At 38.6% G+C, this 27,678-nt stretch overlaps 1 protein-coding gene across 7 annotated transcripts; it reads left to right on the forward strand.

The window, feature by feature from the left end:
• The first annotated feature begins 321 nt into the window (after positions 1-321).
• Positions 322-27,119, forward strand: srp (serpent). Of its 7 annotated transcripts, none has more exons than XM_064698678.1 (7): positions 322-562; positions 21,000-21,441; positions 21,531-21,768; positions 23,678-23,868; positions 24,834-24,998; positions 25,066-25,228; positions 25,368-27,088. In XM_064698678.1, the coding sequence occupies exons 2-7, from the start codon at positions 21,043-21,045 to the stop codon at positions 26,600-26,602; spliced, it is 2,391 nt and encodes a 796-aa protein (XP_064554748.1). In that variant the 5' UTR covers positions 322-562; positions 21,000-21,042; the 3' UTR covers positions 26,603-27,088. The 7 variants fall into 7 exon arrangements, with proteins under 7 accessions (XP_064554748.1, XP_064554746.1, XP_064554744.1 ...); XM_064698676.1 differs by lacking the exon at positions 322-562 and adding an exon at positions 11,787-13,922 and having other exon boundaries at positions 25,835-26,288; XM_064698674.1 differs by lacking the exons at positions 322-562; positions 23,678-23,868 and adding exons at positions 11,788-13,922; positions 23,050-23,222 and having other exon boundaries at positions 25,368-27,119.
• Positions 27,120-27,678: the final 559 nt, after the last annotated feature.

Here is a 27,678-nt window from a genome sequence, read left to right on the forward strand (position 1 = left end):
GTGTCCCGTGTCCGGTTTCCTGTGGGCCGTGCCGGGTGATAATCACACCGATTTCCAGTGGGCGTGATCAACAAAGGAAACATTTTGAATGCCAATATGTATGAACAGTATGGGTAATCGTTATGGAAAATTATTGCGCCGGCGCATGGAAAATCCTTTGGTAAAAATATTTGACCACAAAACGTGACGAGTTTAACCAACAGCCAGGGGGCGCCCGGAATCCCCGAAAGAGTTGTCTGCCCGGCCGTAGCCTCTGTGACACATTTATGCGGTCGCATAAACAAGGTTGACGCCTACGAAAATTGTCGGATGATTACAAATTTAACGCTTCGAGTCAGTAGTCAGCGTGTGTGAATGCCAGATGCCCGTTCGACGGTCTCCGGTCGACGGTCGACGGTCTCATCATCACCCGTAGACCACATGTGTCTAGTCGAACGCCCCTCATAATGAGCGCAACGGATCTCAAGCTGACCGTGGATTACTATCCAATCGATCGAGTTATTTTCGAATGGCGTTTGCACGCGTCACAATGACTCACGTGTTTGGTTAGCTGCTTCGCATGGTGAGTATGGATTTAGTTCAATGTAGAAAATTATTTGATTGTTTTTGAGTCAACTGCAAGTTAATTATTGTTGAATATATTTGTCAATATTAGCAGTTATGTATTGATTTCTGTATTCATTTTCTGTAAGTTCATATATTTGGAATATTCTATGCTATCTTCATTATTTTTTGAGTCTAAGAGCTTTATTTAATAAAAAAACATATCTTTCTTCTAAAGACCACCTGGTGCTATGTTCATTGTCTATGACGATATTCCATAACTTAGAATATCTCGTTGTTTAGTTGGTTTAAAGTCTTGGTCAGTTAGATAAGGTCAGCTATTCTTAATGTTGTATATTTATATAATCTATTTTATCCTGAAACTTAAGAAAACTGAGCAGTTGGGTAAAACAAATTATGTTAATTCGAATGTCAAATAGGAATACCAGAACAACAAACTCATGTATTTCGCATGTTTCGAGTTTTCAATATTTTCACTGCAGTCGAATTATTTTTGTATTTTCTACATATAAACTAAGTACATTCAAATCTGGTTCTCTATTATTATTATAAGTTATAATACATACAAAACACTGGCAAATATGGCCTTGGACAAAAGCAATACTAAAGCATACATATATGTACGTATACATCCATACTATAGCTTGGGATTCGAACCCGGATGCTCGTTGTTCAGTTGCCTAAATTACTGGAAAACTAAGACAACTCATCAACAGGGTACTCCAGGGCATATATTATATACTTTATATACATATGTATATGTATATGCAAATATTACGTAAATGATATTATGTCAAGAAACAAAAAGGAAGCTTATCTAAAGACATGGTTCCAACTCCTGCTAACTTCTCTAATGCTTTGGCTAGAGATATTTGTTGTACTTAGACCATTCGTACGCTGCCTGTATACTCTGTAAACTCTGTACTCTATGCTAAGAAACTAGGAGTATATAATTATATATTTGAAAGAAAAAGAAAAAAAGAGAAGAATTATGACGATCACATGAAACCAGCATGACGAACAACGAACCCAAAAGCGCAGCTCCGAGCTCCGAGTGCGAGTGCTCCGCACATTGCCATGGGGCAGGCAAGGGCGGAGGCGTCTTTTTTGTATCGGCACGGGGCGGGCACGGGGACGGGCACAGGGCAAGCGGCAGCATTGCGTATGGGCTTGGGGGTAGGGTTTGAGGCAGACGCGTTGTACACGGTCGCTGTCACTGAACAAGTGCTCCATATATATGTATATATATATACATAAGTCCGTATATATGTATACTTAGGGGTATATACGATGTATGGGCATGTGTAAGTGCTTACAGAAGAGCTGCGCGACCGTAGCAAAAACTGCGGTCCCTCGACTAATACGTATGTATGCATGTATGTATGTATGTGTGTATGTATGTATGCATGCATGTATGTATGTCACAGTAGGTATGTGTGGATGTTCGTATGCGGTCGACGGGCAATGACGGCCTTATCACTAGGCCCCTACAGTAATAGCAACAACAATAAAATGTACATTATATGAACAAAAACAAAAAACATATAATATATATATTGAAGAAAAAATAAGCGACGTACCCGCGTCGCCTCTAAAGAATTTGAAAACAAAAGAAATATATGTATATGTAAAATATAAATGTACATATATAACTATAAGTTTATATATATAAATATATTCGTTCATACATATAAGCTGGTAATGACTTAAGTCTCGCAACTTCCTGCCAAAGCTTAGCCTGTGGGCGGCCATGTTTGAAATAAATATATACATTATATGCATATATATACATATTTATACATATATGTATATGTATGTATATAAGGAATAAACATAGTTGCAATTTTTGTGTGCAACAGTAATTTTCGAGCGAAACTAGGCTGGAGAGTACCCAGCGGCAGCTAGATGCAGCTCCGTTTTCATTTCGTAAGATCCATGCCAAAGCTGAATCCGAACCCGGACGAGAAACACGACTTGAACTCTAGGCAAACAGCAACACGTGCAGGTCGATGATGACATATTCTTGTAAAATGCATCGCAAACAGAGGAACCGCATAAAATGCGTTTGTTTAAGAACAATGGAAGAAACCGCGACAACAAATACCGCAAAAAGAAAAAAAAAATAATAATAAGAAAATAAACCCAAACCGAACCGAAACCAAATCAGGGAAACACAATTTACATGCACACAGAACAGGAACAGAGACACATGTTCGTGTACACACTTAAATTAAACATAAAAAAAAAATTGTAGCGCATAAAAAGGAATTTCGTGAAATTCCGAAAGATAAACAAACAGCAAACAAACAACGACGAGAGACAAGATACAAAGATACATTTCTGCGTACGAGTATTTGTCTTGATTGCCACAAGCACAAGCATAGAGCACTTAATACACAATTTGAGCCAATATCTAGGATCCATGCCGAGGCTAGGCCCTACCCAGACCGCACCTACTACGATCCAATGCTGCTCTATTTGGAGGCACCCGAGTCGTCATGGACAGCGCGTGTCTCTGCTCTAAGCTGAAGTGTACCTGTTGCAGTCTACCTGTTTGTAATGTGTTTAACAGGATATGACCAAGACGTTGACGCGCTGACGAAGAGCTCGTCGAAGACCCAGCACAGACCCAGGGCCAGACATACGTCCATTGTGTACCGAGTTTAATTAACCAACCTAACTTTCACTGCCAAATGGTAGTCGCATGTTTGCCGCATAAAAATTAATGAGTTTGTGCACCGTTTTTCGCTGTTCATTCATAAATGTTGCTCGGGAATTTCCTGCCAGCCGATGAATGAATTGTTTTTGGTCCTTTTACACTTAACTAATTGATTTTTAATGAGGAATTTTTCAATGGTGGGCAATGCTTATGAATAAACGGCACGTGGCCAAAAAATTGGTACGGTTTTTGAATAGCCGATTCTATCTAAAAAAATGATCGGAAAATCCATACTTCGAGGCATGAAGAAAAACAGCATATATGTAAGATATTTTTCAAAAAGGAGTTCATTAAAAAGACAATTATTTAAACATAATACTTTTTTTATGACAAGTATAAGTATAGGTAAAATATATCTTCTATCTTTTTCAAATCAAATCCTTTTATATTTTATATATATTTTCTATCATCAAAACTGGTTAAGAAAAATAATCCGAACACAAAAAAAACTATTTTTCTTCGAAATACAGTCGATTTAATACAATTCCAACATAAAGCTGATGTTTAACATTTTTTCATTAAAAAAAACTTGATATCCGGCTGATTGCTCCTTTGGAAGCTATGGGATAAAGTGGTGAGAAGTTAAAAGAATATGAAATGGTTCTTATTTAGGAACTTAGAAACTCGCCTACAAATTGTGATCTTGGTTAAGAATGAAGAAGTATAGTAAAGTTTTCCATATAATCACGCAGTTTTGGATATATATGTGATGGAATCTCTATGTTGTAGTAGCGCGATCTGACCAGCTCCGATATATAGACCTACGCCTACCTAGTCTAGACCACGGCGTCAGCACACCAGCTCCAGCGAATAAGAGCCTCCAATGGTAGGTCACGAATGATGAACACAATCTCCGCCTAACAAAGGTCGGAGATTAGATCAACTTCCTCAATAGCCGCTACGCCGATAAACTGCTGCGGCATCACCAAGCTTCCTGGCTAAACCTAACACAGAGAGGCACCTCCCAAGGTTACACCCCTGCCATGCCCTGAATCCCCTTCTTTGTAAATAGCCCTCAATGTAAAAACCAAAGAAGCTAAAAAACATTGTGACTATAACTTATTTAACAGTCTTTCGCTTGGTAGAGATCAGAAGCTACTGGCTGATTCTAATAATGCAAATAAAAAAGCAATAAAAAAATAAAGAAAATAAAGTTTAATTAATATATTATAGATTAAAAACGTAGTATAAATTTGCAAGCAAACAGACGGACGTGGCAATATCAAGTCGGCTATATTTAATTTTTATGATGTCGGAGAATCTATTATTTCTTAGCAGCTAAATACCATAAGTAAAAATAAAAAAAAAACACGTTAATCATTTCTGGTTTCCAATATATAATCGTATCAGGTTTTCAGATAATATGTTAATTTCTAATTGATTAATTTGAGTTTTCCTTCCACCCAATTAATCTCAAATTTACAAAAAAAATATAATTTTTTATTATAATTTTATCGATTTTTGATTTTGTAAGGCTTCTTATCATCTAAGCTTTTACGTAGATTTACAGTGCAGTCTTTCAGTCATCGTCCACTTAAAATAACAATAAACAAACATTTGGCTAAAAAACACAATATTACGAGCTCTGAAAGTAGACGCCCTAATTAGACAGCGCCAGGGACTGGACATAATGAAAATATGTATTCAAAATTATATAACCCAACAAAGAAGGAATAACAATAACTATTTTGCTTAACGCTGTCAGCCAAAACAAATTTATGACCATTTTGTTTATTTGCTTTGGCTGGGAACATGCTCGTTGATAGAAGTAGAGACAATCCCTAGACCTGAACCTTTTAACCATAACCCGAGCCCGGACGAACAACAAACACAACAATTGGTCGATATGCTTGTGTCGTCCTTTTCTTGTCACGATCAATTTTGATCCTGTCGGCGCGTGTTTCCATTTTCTGTTTACTTTTCAACAAATTGCTCGCTTACCTGAGTCAATATTCTACCTGAGTCCGTCAACCTTGACCAATGGCTGCCCCGGCCCGATGTTCGATTAGCTATGATCAGTTGGTTTGATCGTGGCTTTTCGACAGTTTTTAATATGACGTCTATTTAAATAGGTTCAAGTGCTGTTTACTTTACCTGTGGGAAAAACTATTCGGCCCGAAATGTGCATCAAATATGTGTCCGAGTGTCCAAGTAATATTGCATAAAAGTTTCTACAGACCCGGGCTATAGAAGTCCTGGGCAGTGTGTTTATTTGGATTTGATTGTTTGTCTTATAAATTAGCCAAGTTGTTGGGATAATTTGCGGATGTATTTAGTTGAGTTTCAATAGGTGCTAAGATGCTTGTCAACCATATGGAAACCAGAGATGGAAAATGTTAAGGAAAACAAATTGTTAAAATATGTGATATATATATTTTTAATATAAATGTACTTATATTATTTTATGTGAATACCGCCACAAAGGGATTTAAAATCATATTAAATAACTACTTTGGTAAAAACTTGAAAAACTGACTAAGAAGAAAGCTTTTCGATAAAGATATATGTATATCCCGAAATATCATAGAAGAAATTTATGCTATATGAAGGATCAAGCTAAAGCATATTGCTATTATTTTTGATCATTATAAGAAATGTGTCGGGACATAAAGAAGATAAAAACTTTAATACAGAGTTTCTTATCGAAACATCACACAAACCGACAAATAAAATTGTTGCAATAAAAAGAGTGTTAAAGACATGTTGTTTCGGGTCATAAAAAGGACCAGATAAAGCACCAATTGTGCACTCACAGCAGCCAGACCGCAGAGCACTTGACTTGAAGCGTTTTAATTGATATTATCAAAAGGCATAAACCAGTAGAACTAATAGCCATCGTACTCCTACCAGATAACGATGCTGATAATAGCCTGCATCTAAAGATCGGTGCACTTAAGGCGCGTCACTGCGAAACTGTATCGGGATATACGATAACCGGGCAAGGACAAGGACAATATTTATGGGTAGCATGGGTAAATGTTGTCTCTGCTCGGAATATTAAAAATGCATAAATACATCAGCGTCGATGATATGTGAGATTCTTTTTTTGGTGTTGGTTCTAGTTGGTCTAGTTGACACTTGTTAGGGCTCCAGGCGAACCCATTTTGGGCACCATAAATATGTCAAAATAATGCTAAGCCAAGGGCTTAAGTGTGCGCCACACATACTTATGCACATAAATATTTCCAGAATATGCATATTCCGAGTCTCCTGGGATATACGAATATGTACAAAATATATTGCTCGCTTAATTTGAACCTCATAGAGGTTTTATATGCTGTGGTTATAAAAAAAAAAGAAAAGAAGACCTCATTGTGTTTGAAAGATTGTTTTGCTCTTCATTTTATCGTTTTTCCACTTTTTTGCCATAAACATGGGGCATTTGATATTTTAAAGATGGACTGTTCTACGCTGCGGCCCATTGCCAGTTGCAATTCAAGTGTGAAACACCAACACTCACACACACACACGCATACACCCGACACACACACACACAGCGGCGTTATCCTTTAGGGATAGAGCTCGCGGGTCTGTAATAAATCACATCATTAGCATCTCGCACTTGTGCTGGCTGACATTTTCCACGGCTCATTTGTGATTTATGCATAATGCTGGGAAACGGCTCTGTCCAAATTTGTTTGTTGACACGCACCTCCTCTCAAGCTTGCCACAGCCCTCGCAGATTTCAGGACTATCAATCCCCAAGCCACACACACACACACACCCACACTCGTAGTATTAGTTGCCTTTAACCCTGACTTGAGTATTTAAGTACTTGTGGTTAGAATTTACATGCAGCTAGTTCTTTTTAAAGGTCATTTACCGTTATTAGCATATGTGCTCAATGCATTTGGTTTATAAGGTACACGAAAAAAACAAACGGTAAGTGTCACCTTATCGGGCCAAACAAAGCATGACGTTGCCAGTTGGTTATACATTGTGGGTGTGGGGATGTGATGGTGTAGGGGTGTCAAAGGGGCCAAGTATGTTGCCTAGTGTGAGAATTTCCAATGCGGCATGTGGGTTCTCAACTGTAAAACAGCTGTAAGCACAAGAAAAAGGAGGCATCAAAGTCTTTCGAAAAGCGTGATCGGAACAGCTTATATTTTTTGTTTCTACTTTATCTCTATATATAAAACTGTTTGTCCTGACTGACTGACTGACTGACTAACTGACTGACTGACTGATTGGTGATCAACGCACAGCCCAAACCGTAAGAGCTGGGAAGCTGAAATTTTCACTGTAGTTACCTTATGTGATGTAGGTGCACGTTAAGACGGGGTTTCGGGAAATTTCCCCCGCAAGTGCGGAAAAATCGCGAAAAACGTTTGTATGTAACTTTTTTTTTACCATCCGATCGGTATCATCCGATCAAATTCTTTTCCAAAGATCTATTAGAAAAATCATTTGAGACGTGTTTCACATTTTTCGCAAAATCCAAACTTTTTCGGGTGGAATGCGATTTAAAGATTTTTTGGGCGAAGTTTTAAGTTGTGTCCGATTTGCTTCAAACTTATTTTCAAAGCTCTACGTAAGAATTTAATAAATACGTATTTCAGCGATTTGGGAATTTCCACCCGCAACAGTGGTAAATTGGCGGAAAACGGTTGTATGAAAGTTTTTTGTTTACCATCCGATCGGCCCCAAACTAATTTTCAAAGATCTATGTTCAAATTCATTTGAGGGGTGTTTTACACCTTTTGAAAAATCTTTCCCTCCTTGGTGCAAATGGGGGTCGAAGTTTTGGTGGATGACGTTTTGTATTTAAATTTATTTCCAAAGATCTATAAAAAAAATCATTTGAGACGTGTTTCACATTTTTCGCAAAATCTAAATTTTGTGAATTTTAAGTTTTGTCCGATTTGCATAAACGTTGTTTGATTCCCGTCAGATCAGTTTCAAAATCATTTTTAAAAGTTATTGATTTTATAACAAACCTGCCACGGGCAAGGCCGGGTTATACCGCCTAGTTTACGATCTATCTCTTCGATAATAAGTAAATTATGTGGTGTAGATATTTGCATGTGGTTTTTGTGTGTATTGGCACTGGTATTTTAGACGGTCTCAACACTCTTTAAGCCCCCTAAAAGGCAGGTCGAGTGGGTGGTGTCCCTTAAGTCTGTAAAACAGCTGAAAGCACAAGAAAAAGGAGGCATAACCATGACTGCAAACGTGATCGGAGCAGGTTATATGAAAATCCTTTTCAATTAGATGTTTTATCAAGCTTAAAAAGTTTTGAATATGGAAAACATTCCTTGTATGTTTTATTCAATTTGATATTTTATCCATAAAACTTTAATTTTAATGAAATAAGCGTTGCCAGACTTTTTTTTGTTGGAATATTAGCTTTTTTCGCGAACAAGAAGAGTATTTTCATTTGACTTGATTTCGCGTAATGATATAAAAAAATTAATTTTTCTAATTTATTAATTATTGTTTAATGATTTAAATAAATCTCAGTTTAGCTGTATTTTTGGTATAAACATGCTTGAAACGCGTGTTAACAAATTTGTGACGTCTATGCAAGGTTAAGGTTAAAGTTCCATATAAATCACAGGCACATGCAACCCGCGAGCACAGTATTGAAAATGAAATAAATATAAAAAAATATACAAATGTACATGTTTTGTATTTTTAATAAATTGAAAATTTGTTAATGAGGTAGAACGTGGAAGAAACCAAAAATGAAGAAAAAAAATGTACAATGTATAAGAAACAAATACACACACACGAATTAAGGTTATATAGAAAACGCACATATGCATATAGTATGTAATGTAATGAGTATATGGGAGCCGGAGTATATAGAGCCAAGTATTTCAAAGTGTAAACAAAAATCGTACGTCGGCCTCTGGCATGTGTCCCAACCCTAGTGAGAGGCAACGCGATGTCGTCGCCTGCCAACATTGCGATCTGTTCGCGTTATCAGTCTGAATTTTTCGATTTTTATTATTAATATAAGTATGATTTGAAAATTGCCACAGAGGTTAACTGAAATCAGAGACACGTCGTGCCCAATGAGCCGACGGACGACCCACTTGAGAGTCGCCTGCTTTTTAGTTTTGGGCATCGTAAAAATGTTGTCGAAATGTCCAAACAGATCGTTGGTGCCGCCTATTCAAATAACGATAAAAATGCCATTAAAACCTATTGGGCCTCCGGAGATCTTTTACGACTTTGCCTCGTCCTGGTTGAAATATAACAATTTTTTAATCAGCCATTAGAACAGTACTCAAGTACATAGACGCATTGTCGTCATCCACATCGATTTTATGACTTTTCGACAACATTTTGGCGCGTCGTCTCGGGAATTGGCAAACGAGACCGGCACAAGTGAAAGACTCTCTACTCCAAGTGAAGTGTGTGGCTTTTCAAGATTTTCATTTCTCTTTTTATTTTCTCACGGCGCCTTTCGCCCTGGCTCCAGCTCCGGGCATGTCCTTGGCGCGGCGTATGAAATTCAACACGCGTCTCGTACGATACTCTATTTTATGTTTCTGTCTTGATGGGCATGAAAATGTTCCATATACGCATGTTCTTTCAATTTTCGAAAATTTTCATTTTCGATTCTCGCTCTTGTTCCACAAATTATAATTTTACGCACAATTTGAAAGAGTTGCCATGAAACGCTCCAGTGTTATTAGCCAAATCAATATTAATGACTACATGGCATACATGACATACATTATTGGGTAAACCTAGGTTAGTTAAGGTTAACCTCGGTGAGTAAAATATCTAATCGCATCCAGTTCTATTTTTTGCTGGCTAGCCAAAAAAGAAAACATATATGAGTCTTATATTTATCCTATTTTCACTGAATACGTATTGTTTCTTTTTCTTGGCTTGGTTGGCAGAATCCATTTGAAAATAAAAGTCAAGAAGTGTGGCCTTTGATCTTTTTGATAAAGATATTTTTCTTTCAAACATACAAAACAGTGTACAAATCAAATAACATAAAAAATTAAAAATTCTTTTTAATTAAAAGAAACTGTACGTAATTTTAAGCATTTGAAATATTTAATTTGCTTGGTATCTGATCAAACGGCCCTTCCTTTTCCTTTGGCTCACTCGACTAGTGGTAAGACATCCATTTTCTGGTCATGATATAAGCTAATATCGTGATAGGATCTCTGATTGGAAACTTTATAACATCGTTTCCCATCCGCTAGTGGGCGGTGTGGGATGGGTATGAACGATACATCTGAGCTACCCTTAGCAATCGTCTGTTATTTGTCGTTCGATTCGGATTTGAAAACTTCTGCACACCTTCAGAAATATCAAAAAGCCCAATATAAAACACTAACAAAGTCGTTAAAAAAAAAACAAACAATTTGGCAATGGAAATGGGTGATATATCATATTTTTTTTACTTCTATCACGCATGATCCTCAATGGAACTGAACCTATGCTCCTACAACAAAGATTTACCTCTTGGCATACCTCTTCGCCGTGATCATTTCTACAAAGATTTCTTGGACAAAAGAATTGAGATCTGCATTCATATCTTGCTAGAGTTAATTAATGTACATATGTACATATATCAATTTCTGAAGCACTTAGCTCCACTCAACTATAAAGTAGAAAAATTGTATTATTTAAGTTCTTAAATCTGTTCGTGGATTTAAAATTTTTAAAATGTTTAACTTATACGATGCGAGTTGTTTGTATACATATGTATATACACTGTATATATATAAATATATATATATATATGTGTATACATATATATACAGAACAGTACTTTACGCTGGCAACAGCCAACCACAACAACGACATTAAAAGCAACAGCAACAACAACACCAACAATCGAGCTGCACTTAAACAGCACAATAACAAATTTGCCTTAGCAGGCCCGGCTTTGGTCTGCCTCCCTCGTGCGTTGTGTTGCGTTTGAGAGGCGTTGCTTAAAACGGTTGCCTGAGCGAGAGAGAGATAGCGAAAGTAAATGACAAAGAGCCGTACGGTACGACGAATGTGCGATAAGGTCGGTTGCCTGCTGTCGGCAGCAGCAGGCAATATTGTTGCAGTCAAACCAACAACAATAGCGATATTCGAAGAGAGTGCGAACGAAAACAGTGAGGCAAGACGAACACCGAATTGAGCTCCAAAGAGAGAGAGAGAGCGCGAGTGTCAATGTGAGCGCCAAGTGTAGTTTGTGATTGCTGTTTTTGTTATTGCGGCTACTGCTGCTATTGATGTCGCGCGCAGGCGTTAGAAGCTGTACACAGAAAACAGAAACATGCATAATGATTATGATTATAATATAACGGCATGTAGAGCAAAGGCAAAGTGCAAAGCACAAAATGTAATTGTATGAATGGAGGCAAACAAGTGTGGAAGAGAACCAAAAGGAGAGAGAGTTTGGGATGTTGGGATTTGCTTTTGTGCTTATTCCATCTACATACGTATGCATGTATTTGAATTTGTGTAGTGGCGTTTTAAAAACATTTTTTTGTATGATTTTTGTTCGTTTCGAAATTAAGCGTGTGCTGAGCTCAGTTTGTATGAAAAACGCGCCGGACTCGGACACGTACGTTAATTAGCGCGGATCATTTATAAATTCTAGGCGGGTGCGCTTGCCTGAAAAAGTTTTGACTAACTGAAAAAGTTTCAGCTTAGCTTTGCCTGCGTGCACAGTACAGTGTGTATTGGATAACATGACCAAGACTAACAAAGCAAAGGACAAGGACAAGAGCAGTGCAATGCCGCGTGTGCCCAGCAATTTGCTGGCGAGTGCTGCCAAAATGAAGATCACCAAAGCGTTGGTCAATGCCAAAAAGCAAGCAGTGCAAAAAGGAGCGGGCGGCGACAAGGCAACAGGATCAAATGCAGCAGCGACAGCAGCAGCAACAGCCACAACCACAGCCACAGCATACGGTCAAGCGCAACAGGCGTTCGCTGTGAAAGAGACGACAATAGCGGCGCAGGAGAACGGCGACAGCGACAGCAACGACGCGCATAAGCAGCAGCAACAACAACAAGCAGCGACGTCGACGTCGCCGTTGTCGCCGCTTGCCACAGCGAATTTATCGTCGACATTTGAGTCGAAGGCTCACACATCAGTTGCCAGCGAAACAGCGAAGCAAGCGGTTACCAGCGCAGCAACACCAACAGCAGCAGAAACAACGGCAACACCAACAACAACAATCGCAAATACTTATGTTTATGCTGAGAACAGCGTAAGGCAGCAGCCCAACAGTTGTGACGTCACTAGCAAAGTTGTGGCAGACGAAACGGCTAATAACAATCAAGATAAAGTCGAGCCCAGAACTGAGAGTAAAACGAAGCTAGATACAGATGCAGCAGCAGCTACAATAACAGCAAGCGATAAATATTACAAAATCGTTGATAAGTGTAAAAGTGAGATAAGTGATGAAAACACAACAGCAACAACAACAACAGCAACAATTTTGCCGGTAGTAGTGATAAATAATAATCAGCTAAGCGACGCGAGTGAAAGTGTTGACAACAAAATCAAAAGTGAAACAAACGAGCAAGAACAAACAGCAACGGCAGCAGCAACAGTAACAACAACAACAGCAGCATCCGAATTGCCGCTACATTATCGCGGTCTAAACAACTCGGTGATTATAGCCAACTATGCGCATCAGCAGCAGCAGCAACAGCAGCAGCATCAGCATCAGCAGCAGCATCAGCAGCAGCAACAGGCAGAGCAAGAACAAATCTACGAGCAGCAACAGTTTTTACAGCAGCAGCTTTTAAATCAACAGCAACAGGAGCAACAGCAGCAGCAGCAGCAACAACAACAACAACACGCCAGCTGGTTGGCCTACAACAATTGCGCTTACGACTTAACCAGCAGCAGCGCAGCGGCAGCAGCAGCAGCGGCGGCAGCAACACAGCAGGAAAAGAGTGAATTTTATGCTTTGGCTGCCTCTCAGCAATTGTTGGCGCATTTTCCCTATCACCACACGCATTTGTACGAACAGCAGCAGCAGCAGCACAGCGCCAGCAGCACGGATCCCATAATGCGCAACAACTTTACGCTGTACAGCGTTTATGGTGGTGGCGGAGGAGGAGGCGGGGGCGCCGGCGGTGTCACGCCTACCACACACGAGCAACATCAGCTGCAGCAACATGTTGCCGCTGTGGCAGCAGCAGCCGCCAATTCGGTAATTGTCCACACAACACACACAACGCCCAACATTGATGAGGTCATACAGGATACGCTGAAGGATGAGTGCTTCGACGATAATCACAGCTCGAGCTATCACATGCTCACCGCCGTCTCCGATCTGCAGGTGCTTAAGGAGGCCAATGCAGCCATTTACTCCATGACGCACGATCAGTTGCTGCAACAGCAACAGCAGCAACAGCAGCATCTGCATCAGCATCAGCATCAACACCATCATCACCATCATCTAACGCAGCAGCTGCAGCATCATCATCCCCATACGCAGCAGCATCACAACAACTCGGCCAGTTCGGTGGGCGGTGACTCGCCTTCGCCCTCCCACACACTCGCCGCACATGCCAGCGATGTGGCAACGCTGCAAAGCTTTACACAGCTTACAAGCGCGCCACCGAGCAGCGGGCTGCATCGCGACAGCTACGGCAGCCTCTCGCCGGACCACGGCAGCTATTTCTCTACACAGCTCAGCCCGGTGCTGCAGACCAGGTAAGTCCCTACACAGTTCACGCCATACCCCCCACCCTGCCCTCTAAAACCTATGTCGAAACTAGCTCATTATTAGCTGTCGACTCGCACGTGCCTTTCGGCGAAAAACGCATCGCCGCTTCGACGACTCGCACAGCCAAAAGTCATGATCAATTGTAGTTGTTGTTGTTGTTGTTGCTGTTGTCGTCGGTTTCTGATTCATATTATTATTTTTGTTTTTTTTTTGCCGTTCCGACTTTGATTTTGTGTTACGTTTCTTTATACTCGTCATAGGTAATAATAACAGCAGCACAAATGTCACAATTGTTGCACTTGTTGTTTGCCTGCCTCCCCCAATACCAATACTAATGCCAATACCAATACCAATGCATATGTATATAGCTATAGCCAAAGACGACTTCTAATACATTCGCTTATGGCATTCTCAGGTGGTTTGCATTCTATGTACATACATATGTATATACTACATATATTTATATATATACGTACGGCGAAAAATCTGTTCCATGTTGCATCTTTCACTGGGGGCGTCTCGCACCCAGTTGCCTGCTTTAACTGACTTTGGAATGTTTTTCTACATTTGTTTTTTTACAGTTGTTTTGTTTTTTTGTCATGCACATTTTCGCTTTGCTACGCAGAACTCTTGAACCGAACACATGCATACATACACACTTGCACACATGCAGTTAGTGGGGCAGGTTAAAGCTATAGTATATCCATCTGACTACTCGACTGAATAATAATGGAACACTTTAAATACCTTGATGGAATGACAAAAACGAAAATCGAAAAAAAAAGAAATAAATATATTGGTTGCCTATTTTAAAATTAAATTTTTACTGAGCACCACAGTTTGAATATAATAATATAATTTATATAAAAAAATTCAATTCAATAACATAAAATTATTAATAACAATTTTTATTTAAATATATCCGAACGCATCAAAATACGACATTATACAAAAAATGTATTTCTTAATATTAAAAAATGAAAAGTTTTAAAAACAAATTTGCTCCTATTTTCTAACTTTGGTTTTATTATTTACAAAATATTCTTATCAAAGCTGCTCAAGAAATTTTACACAAATCGGTTATCGACAGATTATTTGTCTATAAGGAATATATAGGAAATTTAGTGATAGTTCGATAAGCTGTTCACATTGGTTTCAGAGTGGACTGAAAATTGCGAAAATGTCTAAGAAAACGTGTTACCAAAATGACGATTATTGTTTTTCGACAAGTCCAGGAACGAGAGTTGAACATTTCAAGCGATTACTTTGCTCCTGATCAAAATGCACGCATAATTTACCCCAAAATTAGACAGCTTTTAAACGTACCTGTAAATCAGTTTTTCAAGTAAGAACACAATTTCGCGGTACAAAAGTAAATAAAATCCAAGTTTTCCCTTGAAGATATTTTGATAACTGAGTAACTTGGAAACTTCTGATAAAACAATCAATCCTTCAAACCTTCAGAAAAAGTCATATACTCTCGGAAGGTATCCGAACACAAATATTTAAATAAAATTTATATAAAAGATGAATGGAAATAGATTAAATATTTTCATATTACGTTCATTTCTAAAGGAACGCATCTACAAAATATTATTTTAAGTCTTTAATTGCAAAGTTCTCAATCGTGCAGAAAACAGTTCTCTTAATGTTAGATCATTGCTAAATGTAATTTTTAAAGCTATACAACACTGACATTTTATGCCCTTTTGAAGAATGCCCCAGATAAGCGTTGGCTAATTATAGAATTGTCTTTTTAAATGCCCACCTTAAGCACGATCAAAATAAACAATTTCACAAAAAACGTTTTACTTGCATGTTTTTAAATACAATTCGTTTACAATTTCGCACTGCGGATTTTGAGAGACGCGCCTTTCCAGCCATTCAGAGCTTCCTCCTAAAACGAAAAGAAAAAGAAAAAAAGTCCAAAGGCAAGCAAAATATTGTAAACGTTCGCTCCGATTTCATAAACAAAAACAAAAACATGCAATGTGTTAATTGCGGGTATAACTGACTTTGGGGCAGCTTGGGCAGTTTGAGTCGATCTGCTGACTCATGAGACTGCCCCCAAGTTGCACACACACACACATTCATCTTTTCTCCCCTTGTACATGTATGCGTGTGTCTCTGTCTCTCGACTGAATCATAAATTGGGGGTGGTGAAAAACACACATGTTGGACTTTTGCCTGGTTGACTAACTGAGCCGGCGCGAAGGCCCACAGAATGTGGCCAAAAAAAGAGGTGGTAGTCATGCTGGTTAAGCTGCTGCTGGCAGCAACACGTGTCCAACATTTTAGGGCTGCGCACGTGCCACAAACGGCAAATGTGGCATATGCCAAAGGGGGGCATGACCCGCATTAGGCGGCAAACAAACAACAATTCGAAAAGAAAACCTGCGCTCAGCAAATGCAACAAAAATGCAATAAAAGCGCATTTTTCCAACTTGTTCTGCATATTCGGTTGCAAACTGTGTCTGGTTGTCGGGAGGATCCCGCCGTGCCCACTGAGTGTAGCACCTCCATGAGCTCTGGTCTCCGAACGCAATGGGACTTGGACTTGGACTGGGTAATTCAAAGCCGGCTTATGACATAGAAAACTGTAACGAAATGACACAGCTTCAAACAAAAAATAAAAATAGAAAAAAACATCAGTTGGCTCAACTTCACAGGGTTGTCGCTGCGACTGAGTCAGCAGACGACGCTCCGCCCTGCTCCGTTCTGCTCTGCTGCGGTGGCTACCCTGACGACGGGCCTCTAATATTCGAGCGGGTGAAAAACTCCCTGGACCCGCACAATTTGCTGTATTTATTTGTTCTCGGTTTCCCAATATTTTTGCATTTTAGCTTTTCTTTTTGACCAGTTTTAATTGGAAAACGTGTTTTGCATACACACAATTACACCAAAATAGCCATAACAATATATACATGGCCATATATATATGCACATATTCCTACCGATGTGTGTATATAAATATGGCTAACTACAACTAAGTACTCGTATACATATCAAATTTTACACAGATTGTCAATAAAGCTGGGTTTATGCTTTTGAGTGAAGGCGCGGTATACAAAATAAATTGCCTACTTCTGGTTTCAAGACTGAAGCCACATTTAGGCTGTATTTATTTCTCATTTAAGTAGGGAGCTGGCTAATGCCGACTAGGGTATCATTTTTTTTGAGCTAGGTATCTTGAGTTCTCTGTTCACGGTGTAGTAACAGCTAAGCAGGGGGAGGAGAGTCTTCTCAAATGTGAGGTTGGCCTGAATCTGTAAATTAAAACCTCTGTGATATTGGAATATATAAATTTTGACTGGATATTTAATGGGGGATTGTTATTTAGCCGGGCGGATCCAAAAATCTTTCATTCATTTGAAGCAAATAAGTTCAAAGTTAGATTTTCGCTGGAAAAATTGTATACACAAAAAACCAATAAACTCTATTCACTCTTTTTCACTTTGTGTACAGTGTATAAAATGGCATCGACAATGAAATATATCTGCGAAACACCAAACATTCTAGTCTAAACTATTTGTCTCTCTCACTCTTCCTCTCTCTTTCCCCATCTCTATTTCGCTTTTTCTAGTTATTTTTAATTTAATTTATTTTTGAATAAATAATGGTGTGCTTTATTCTTTATATTCGTAAACGCTTGAAGATATCAGGTGGTTGGAAATTTAGGATAGTCCAGCCCATTATTTTGCTTGTCGTTTAACGATTCAAAATTAAATTAGATTTTAAAATGTAACCTTAATGATTGACATCATTATTATATTAATTGTTTATCATATACTTAACTTGGTAGATTCACTATTCTCTTATTTATTTATTTAATAAATACACAAGAGCTAAGTAATCTTAGAACTAAACGTAAGTAGTATATCGCTGGCTGCTGAGGTCTTTGGCTACTTACGATTGGGAAAAGCTTAAATCGAGAAGCTTACAAAGAGATTCACTATCTTATCTGGCAGATATTATTAAAACTGTGCTAAATTGTTATGCTTATTATGATTTATAAGGTTTGGTTAGAGCAATAGTGGTCCGATAGAGATAAATAGAGAGAGAGAGAGAGAGAGAGAGAGAGAAAGAGAGAGAGAGAGAGAGAGAGCTCTTGGCTCGACCCACTCTGATGCTTAAATGACTGGGTCAATTTAAATTTTGTATTATAGTTGATTTTCTTAACTCATAGATTAGATTTAATCACATTTGTGTGTATATCAGAAGTGTGAATATCTCAATAGAAACAAGTCTCTCACCGGCACCATTGGGTTATAGTCCTTATCACCCAGTCTCTTTATGTCAAATCTTCATATTTATATATAATCTGGTACTCACTCTCTCAGTTCTAAGCTGGGTGACGAGCGCGTGTATGTGACTTTTGGTTAGTTTTGCATGCAGAAACCAGAAGAAGATACAAGATACGGTCGCTCACATATTCCACATGGAAAACAAGAAGTCTGCGCGAAATACTCACCTGCAGCAAACAGCCATAATAAATAGCAGCAGCAGCAGCAACAATTAACCGAACACCGATAAAATAATATCGTGCATTTTTATTGTCTTGACACTTCCTATGTACCGAGAACGCGACATCTCAAGCTACATATATACGTACATATATGTAGGTAGTATATGGGCAATTGTAATTGTTATATTCCAAGATTTGTCATGCTTTTTATTTAGTTATTGCAATTGTTGCTGTTGCTGTTGTCGTTGTTGTTGCCGTTGTTGCTATCAGTGCGCGTGTGTATCTAGTAATAATTGGGAGCGACTAGAATGACTTGGATACATTTATGCACATAGAGTCTTGTGAATTTTTAGAGTGATTTTTTCTTAGAAAGATTAATCTGGCTTTCGGGATGGGCTCATATGTAAGTTATTCATTAGATCTAAAGATCATAAGGGCATTATAATTTACTTAAATCAATTTTAGATATATATATACTGGATGCCCATTAACAGTCCAGATTGGTTAACTATATCATACGGTTTTTTGAGTACCAATAGCTCAAAAAAAGAGATTGTTGGGAGTATAGAAATCTGCTTTGGTATAAGAAATCTAGACTAAACATACTATTTACAGGGAATATTATTTTTCAAGCCCTTCTCCTTATTGGACTAGTAAAGCAGTTTTAAGTTTAAAAGTCCTGTCGCGCACTTAACTAGTAACCAATTTTCTTTTAGATCAATCCCAAGCTTTTAAGCCAAGTTCTTTTCTGCCAGCTCACGTTAGAACTAAAAACTTAGGGATACAAAAGAAGTACATAATACAAGGATTTAGTACTTGGTTTAATATAAGTCGAATTTACATTGGTTTTGGGGCACGATTAGGTTCGGTTAACATATTTTGCAATATTATGTTTGTAAGCGTATTGAATATTCGATGTTCCGAAAACCATTGATTATAGTATATATAGAAAGAGAGTGAAAGGATATTGGAGCTGGTTTGCGGGCAGCTCATCTGATGTGAACTAAATAGTGTATATTATTTGGAAGTGTTTGGTGTTTTGTTTGCTGTCAAATATTGTAACCGTTGTGTTGTTGTTGTTTTTGCACGGCTATGTACACCTCAATATGTGAAGTAATTATATGTAAGTGTGTCTGGTGATATTTGAATGCATGGGCTACCAACTGACAGCGCATCTTTAGATTTTTTGCTCAGACTATTTGCTGGCCAGAGCTGCGGCAGCAACAACAAGCAAACAACAACAGCAACAACAACAACAACAACAACATCGGGAAGCAGCGACGCTGGCAGCGCGAAAAGCGTCAACTGCAACTGGCATAAAACTAAACCCGACTCAAGTCATTATGCAAACGCGCGTGCCCCGTTTCGGTTGTTGTATCGTCTGACCAGTTGAGAGTATTTTGGCTTTGAGAATATTAAAAAATAAAATTAATAAAAATATACAAATAGTATATGCATAAATATATATATTTCAGTTACTTCGTGCTCCTGCGTGCGTGTGTGTGTGTCCCTGTTCCAATCATAAAAATTATATTTTGTATATTAGTTCACAATTCAAAAGGGCCGTAAAAGACAGTAGAGAATATTATTTATTAATTTTCAATTGTTTTTATGTGCAACCCAAACAATACGTAATACGTACTAATACATATCTTAGCCAACTGTTGCATGTGTGTTTGTGTTTGTGTTTGTTTATGTGTAGGTGTTGACCCCGTTTGAGATCTCTTAAGCTTTCTCTCCGTATCCATCTCCATCTCCTGTCGTTTGTAACTGCCACGCTTCTGCCAGAACAACTTCCGATCTTTGTGCCGCAGGGACTTTAACTGGCGACAAGACACGACAGACATTTGTCAAGTTCGCAATTTTTGCCTGGCTCATTGCTTTGTTTATGCTACAATAAGCCAAAAAAAGAAAAAAAATAATAATAATAAGAGGCGACACAAGCGGCCAAGTGTAGCGAAAATATTTGCACAGGCTACCGTTCGAGCAGCTTCGTAGGGAATTCGAGTCGTATAAACAAATGCTGCAACACTTTTATTTTTAATTAAAACTTTTATGGGTAAGCCCATACACACATACATACACACACACACCCACACAGCTCCTTATAAACATGCCAAAAGTTGACGCTGGTGGTCTAGCAAAAACACCAACAACAGCCACAACAACAACAGCAAACACATCAACAACAACAACAACATGACAGCTCTGTTATGTAAACAATGCAATGCAATGTTAATAGTAGTTTCATTTTACAAAAGCCGCCAATCGTCTTAACATTAACAGCAACTGTTAACAGAGCTCTAACAGCTGATTGAAGCGCAGCTGCTTTTCGAATCGCCACCAAAAACGCGCACAAATGCTAAGCGAGCGATTTTAAACGCGACCAAAGTAGAATCATAATCACAATTTCAAAAATTAAAAAAAATATAAATTAATTTTTATAAATTATCCAACATGTTTTTCTCCAACTACAATAATATGTATTTGAAGAACTATTGCTATAGGTAAATGAGAAAAAATGTTGTAGACTTAACAATATGTTTATTTAACAACAATATTATTTATATTTTAATGTTTCTCTCATTTCTGTTTACAGCTCTGTCTATGCAAGTCCTCTGCTCGCATCGGCCGCCAATGGCATGCAGTATGGCATGCAAACAATTGCCTCGCCGACCCACACACACGCCCAGCTGCAGCAGCAACATCACCAAAACCAGCAGCAGCAACATCAGCAACAGCAGCAGCAGCAGCAGCAACAACATCATCAGCATCACAATTCCACCAGCAGCAGTCCTGGCCCAGTGGGTCTGCACCACACGAGCGGCTCGGCGGTTGGGCACAGCTCGCTGCTGGACGACGGCTACGGATCGCCCAAAAGCAGCCACAGTGGCAACGGCGGCGGTGGCACCTTGCCCGCCTTTCAGCGCATCGCGCCGGCCAGCGGCGGTGCCGGCTATGGCAACGGCGTGGCCAATGGCTCTGGCAGCGGCGCCGAACGGGCTTCTGGCTACGCATCGCTGGCCAATTACCGCACACACGTAAGTCAAGGCAGGATGCCCTGCGTCTGTACAACTCAGATTTTTTAATGCTCTGTTCTGCTCTGCTCTGCTTTTTCTCTTTCTGCTAGCAGGCCGATGGTTGGAGTGGTCATTACGAACCAATTAGCTACGCGCCCAATGCCACCGGTCAGGGGGGGCAATTGGGTGGCAGCGGTGCAGCCGCTACCAATGTGATATGCAATCGACGCGCCGTTGCTGCCGCCGCTGCGGCCGCAGCCGCTGTCGATGGTGCCGCCAACGCCGTTGATCCTGCCCGCTTCCTGGCCAATGCCGCTCATCTGTCTGCTTCGGCATCGCTAACAGCAAGTAAGTGTGGCATCCACATATACATACATATACATAAATATAAACAAATCCTAGGCTAGCTTAGCATCTCAATGTACCACATTTGTCGGCCGTGTGGCCACAGAGCTAGTCTTTAGGTAGAATTTCACACTCAAACAGTTGTTCAGGCTGGCCACAAAATAGTCCATCTATTTGCGTAGCCTGTGTAAATCCTATTTGGGAACACAAAATTGTTGCCAACTGGACGCGCAATACAGACAAAATACTTAGCATTCGCTGCCAGTCTTTTATTTAACTATATATTTATATATACAATAGAACAGGACTAAGAGCAATCCAGCTAAATTTAAAGAATTATTGCAGAACTATGAGAATATCAATAAAAATGTTTTATTTGAGTTTTTAAAAGTTGAACGATGTTTGACTTTTAATCAAAAAAAAAAAAAATAGTAAATATGTCACAAATAAGTTTAGATTTTAATTTCCATAAAGTTATCAAGAGGTATCTTATTACATTTTTTAATCATCAAAATGTAACTTAACTTTTCTAAAAAGAGATAAAAAAAGTCATTATATAAAAGAAAATCTAAATGTTATCAGAACTGATTGTTTCTAAAGTTGTGTCTAGTCAGATTTAACTTAAAAGTTTTTAGCATATTAATGAAAATTGAACAGAAGTTTCTTAAGGTATTGTGGCATAGTTTCCAAATTTAGTTTTTTATAACAGATTTTGACTGTCATAAAAAGCAAATATATTGTCATAAAATTATGACCTAGAAGCGTTTTTACGCATTGAGAAATGAATTTTAGATTTATAATTTATATTTAAACTTGAAAAATGTTTAGACATTGAGAAATTCGATATTCGACACAATAATTTATATATATATATAAATAATTTATATATTTAAATTATTTTAATAACAAAATCGCATTAGTTAATGTAAATTTTTATTTAATTATTTAAGTATTTTTTACATACACATACATTTGTATCTCTAAGTATAACGTATAATAAATTCAATTAATTTTTTATCAACTCTTGAAAAAAAATACAACAAACACACAAAAAACAGTTGAACAAAAAAAAAATAAATAAATACTAATTTTATAAATAAATAAAATGCAATTCAAAATGTTTGCCACACACATACACATACATCTATACAAAGACAAAAAAATAATTACATGCCAAAGAAAAAAATATAATAATAATAATACTCCTAAACACTCGAACAACAAAATTGAAACAAATCAAATATCAATACAAATTTCGATTTTTCTATACTTGAATTTCCAAAGCATTACTCGATGCCGATTTTTTCACTGAGGGGCGAGAATGTGTCAATTGTGGTGCGATTTCAACCCCATTATGGCGACGCGATAACACGGGACACTATTTATGCAATGCTTGCGGCCTGTATCATAAAATGAACGGCATGAATCGACCTCTAATTAAACAGCCTAGAAGATTGGTAAATGTCAACAGCAACAACTACAACAAAACACAAAGTCAAAAACAACAACAACAACTACACGTATTACTAACAAAATCAAAATCAAAATCAAACCGAAATTTTGATTATTTGCTTTTGTGTGGAACAAAATTTTTAAGTACTGTTAAAGAGAAAAGATCTTAAATAATGGGCTCGAAGAACTTATAGAAATCCGCCAGCCAGACTGCAGCTTTGCGTGCAAGAACGTTCTCGCTTCTATCATTGAACAAAATCTGAACCCTTAAATATGGAACCAAGAAATGCATAAAGAGAAAATTAATTGAATTTATTATATTAGTCAAGCGCAAATTAGTTTTGTATGCCTGAAAAACAAAAAATCAACAACCAAAAAAAAAAAAACAAAAAAACCCAAACTAAAACCTAAAACAAACCGCTTTTCTTCATTACAACAAATTCTAATTGCATTATTACAGTGGCCGCTGAATCAGGCGGGGATTTCTATAAGACCTTCCCATTTAACGTGACCACCGGTAGCCGCAGTAAGGGCTCCACAAATGCCAACAGCGCTGCCGGTTCCGGCGCAGGCTCAACGTCAGCGACGACGTCGTCAGTGACTTCAACGGCGCTCGACGAGCACGTTAGTCGCGCCAATTCGAGACGCTTGGTAGGTCGTCCATTAATTACGAATAGCCAAACCAAACCAAACCAAATCAAACCAAAACAAACTAAACTGAACCAAACCAACCAATCTGCAAGCCAAACCAACCAACTAAAACCAACCAACCTCCCAATCAGAAATATTATCAGTAGCAAATAACTAAATCTAACATTACCCAAAACACACATTCTTTCTTTCTAGCATAACTAATTACATATTAAAAAGAACCCAGCTTAACAGTGATATATTACTTTTATTCAAATTTCTTCCATAATTCAATCAAATATATCGTAGATATTTTATTTATCATTTATTTAATTGGAAGTATATGACTTTGTGCTACAAATTCGAGTTTTAACTTGCTTTCAATTCTTTAGCTAAATATCCATATATTCTCTTGAAGTTCAAACTCTAGAGAAATCTTTGTTACTCTATTTTACACAAAAGCTTAAATGTTTAAATAGAGATCTGACTTTTATATTTGAATATGTAAATTGTAAAAATTTTGTCTTTCTTCGAAGCATTCCTCATTACTAATGTATCCTTTCTCATGTATTTTTTGTTGTAGAATTGTTTTTTTTTTAATTATTCCCAATAGTTAATTACACATTTTTTGATATACCCCAAACATTTATAATAATATATTTTATTCCCTGCACAAAGTTCCCTTAGCATGCTTTGACATTGTCACACTTGTCCAAGACTTTTTGAAACTTATCTATAGACTTTATTGCATGTTATTTGTCCATTTCCATATAGTGTTCTGCGTAGAGCTGACAAAGTTCTTAAAAATCAGTTAATTGTTTGGTTTAGTTTAGGTCCAAAAAAAATATTGTTCCACATGAATAGCAAAAGGTGCCATGCACCTGTAAAATTGATTAAACGCACACTGACACACTGACACACTTACACGTACACCTACACATACACACACATACTAATCTGCTGCTATTCTTGAACAACCTTCACAGAGCGCCTCCAGACGTGCTGGCATGTCCTGCTCCAATTGCCAGACGAGCTACACATCACTGTGGCGCCGCAATCCAGGTGGCGAGCCCGTCTGCAATGCCTGCGGCCTCTACTACAAGCTGCACAATGTGGTGCGTCCGCTGACCATGAAGAAGGACACCATACAGGTGAGTTATTCTTGTGGTTGCAACGAGAGAGCACTTTGATTAATCCCTGGCTGAATTTTCCCAATAGAAACGCAAACGCAAGCCGAAGGGCACCAAGAGCGAAAAGTCCAAGAAGATGAGAACCACGCAGGCGGCTGGATTGGTGGCCAGCAACAATGCCAATGCCAATGCCTGCCACAATGTAAGCATGCAGCTGGAGGGGCATGGTCAGCAAATGGATGTCAATGATGGTGGGTTCCAAGCTACAAATTGCAATTTGAATTCACTTTTCCACCTGCCACTCTCTCTATCTCTCCTTTTGTGTTGCACGCATGCCTAATTTGTGATGTCTGCTTTCTCTCTCTCTCTCTCCCCTCTCTAACCTGTCAGAAATGAAACCACTTGCATATATGTCATACGCATCGCAGCAACAGCTACAGCAGCAACAACTAAACACTGAGCAACATTCATCAGCGGCCAGCTCGCCGCAAAGCATGGCATCGTCCTCATTATCACCCAATGCAACATCTCAACAGCAGCAACAGCAACAGCAGCAACAGCAGCACCAGCAGCTATGCGCTGGCCTGGACATGTCGCCCACATCCTCCTATCAAATGTCGCCCATTAACATGCAACAGCAGCAGCAGCAACAACAGCAGCAGCAATCATGCAGCATGCAACATTCACCTAGCACGCCCACATCAGCCATGTCACAGTCCATTTATTCCACGCCATCGCCTACGCAGCTTCATAGCAACAACAATAATAGCAGCAACAACAACAACAACACATTGTTCAATCATAACAACAACAACAACAATAGCAATAGCAATGAGAATAACAAACAAATTATACAGAAATATCTGCAAGCTCAACAATTGAACAACAACAGCAGCAGCGATCAGCAATTGTTGGCACAGCAGCAACTTATGCACCTGATGCCGAACTCCATTACGGCAGCAACAGCAGCAGCTGCAGCAGCGGCAGCGGCGGCGGCGGCAATCAGCACAGCGATCAAATCGGAGGCGGTCACCAACACGACCAACACCAGCAACAGCAACAGCATCAGCAGCAAGCAATTAGCTGCCACAACAACAGCAACAACACCGACCGCGGCATCGAACACACTATCCTCTCTGAGTCACAACAGCAGCAACATTATCAGCCTGCAAAGTCCCTATCAACAGCAGGCGCTTGGTCAGACGGAGATGCCCTTGTGTAAATCGGCACTGAGCGGTCGCAGCTCATCGCCCTACTATATAAATCATCTAGCCGAGGAGGAGCAGGCGGCCATTATTAAACTGGAGCAGTTGGATCACCAGCAGCACCAGCAACAGCAGCAGCAACAGCAGCACCAACACCAACAGCAGCAGCATCAGCAACACGATGAAATGTTGCTCAGTCGCTCAACTTCCATCGATGAGCACTACGAGCTGGCCGCCTATCATCGACAGCAGCAACAGCAACAGCAGCTACAGCAACACACACTGCAGCAACATGTTGCACTCAGTCAGCACGAGCAACAGATTGCCAGCTATGCGCTTCACGCAGCCGCACAGCAGCAATTGCACGAATTTGGACGCAAATATGGCGTTGAGCGCGAGACAATTGTCAAAATGGAATAATGCCAGCCGATTCTGAACAGACACGCATTGTCATGACCAAAGATATTGTTGTTATACACATAAATCTCACAGCTCCAAAGAAATTTAAATCCATTTTAGCCTAGGCATTCGAATTGCGTTTATCAAAAGTTCTCAAAGAACTTGCAACAGCAACACGCAAACACACACACACATTCGTTTTGTATATACATTTAAGCAAATTTATGTGACATTTCCATAAGGTATAGAAAGGTCCCCACTACTCGAGTTTTGTTATTGTAAAATTTAGTTTAATTTTTTAGCGAAATGTCTCTGCAGCATAAAACATACTTGTTGTTGGATTTTTGTTGTTATACCCAATACTATATTTTCTATTATGAATATGTATAGCACACTTGAGATTTCTTACCATCAAATTCCACTTAGTTTCTTAAGCTATATTCATTAATCAGCAATAATGAAAATATCAAATAAAACAATAATCTCATGCAATTTTAGTTAATAATTTATACATTTTACATACAGAAATACAATATGTATGTATATATATTTAATGCCAAATTAAGTTTTAGTTTCGTACAACTTTTTACTTCATTTTGCAATATTAATATTATTATTTTTGAACAAATAAACGACAAGTATCCAAAAAAAAAATGTAAAGTTTCGTTTTATCTCTATATATAAAACTGTTTGTCCTGACTGACTGACTGACTGATTGGTGATCAACGCACAGCCCAAACCGTAAGAGCTAGGAAGCTGAAATTTTCACTGTAGTTCCCTTTGTAATGTAGGTGCACGTTAAGACGGGGTTTCGGGAAATTCCACCCGCAAGTGTGGAAAAATCGCGAAAAACGTTTGTATGTAACTTTTTTGTTTACCATCTGATCGGCCTCAAATTTATTTTCAAAGGTCTTTGTTCAAATTCATTTGAGGGGTGTTTCGCACTTTTAGGAAAATCCATTCCTCCTTGGTGGAAATGGAGGTCGAAGATTTGGTGGATGACGTTTTGTATTCAAATTTATTTCCAAAGATCTATAAGAAAAATCATTTGAGACGTGTTTCACATTTTTCGCAAAATCTAAACTCCTTCGGAGGAA

Source organism: Drosophila montana, unplaced genomic scaffold (assembly GCF_035044405.1).
Source record: "Drosophila montana isolate Dmon_TW-CO22-7 unplaced genomic scaffold, ASM3504440v1 contig_779_1, whole genome shotgun sequence".
Lineage (NCBI taxonomy): Eukaryota > Metazoa > Arthropoda > Insecta > Diptera > Drosophilidae > Drosophila > Drosophila montana.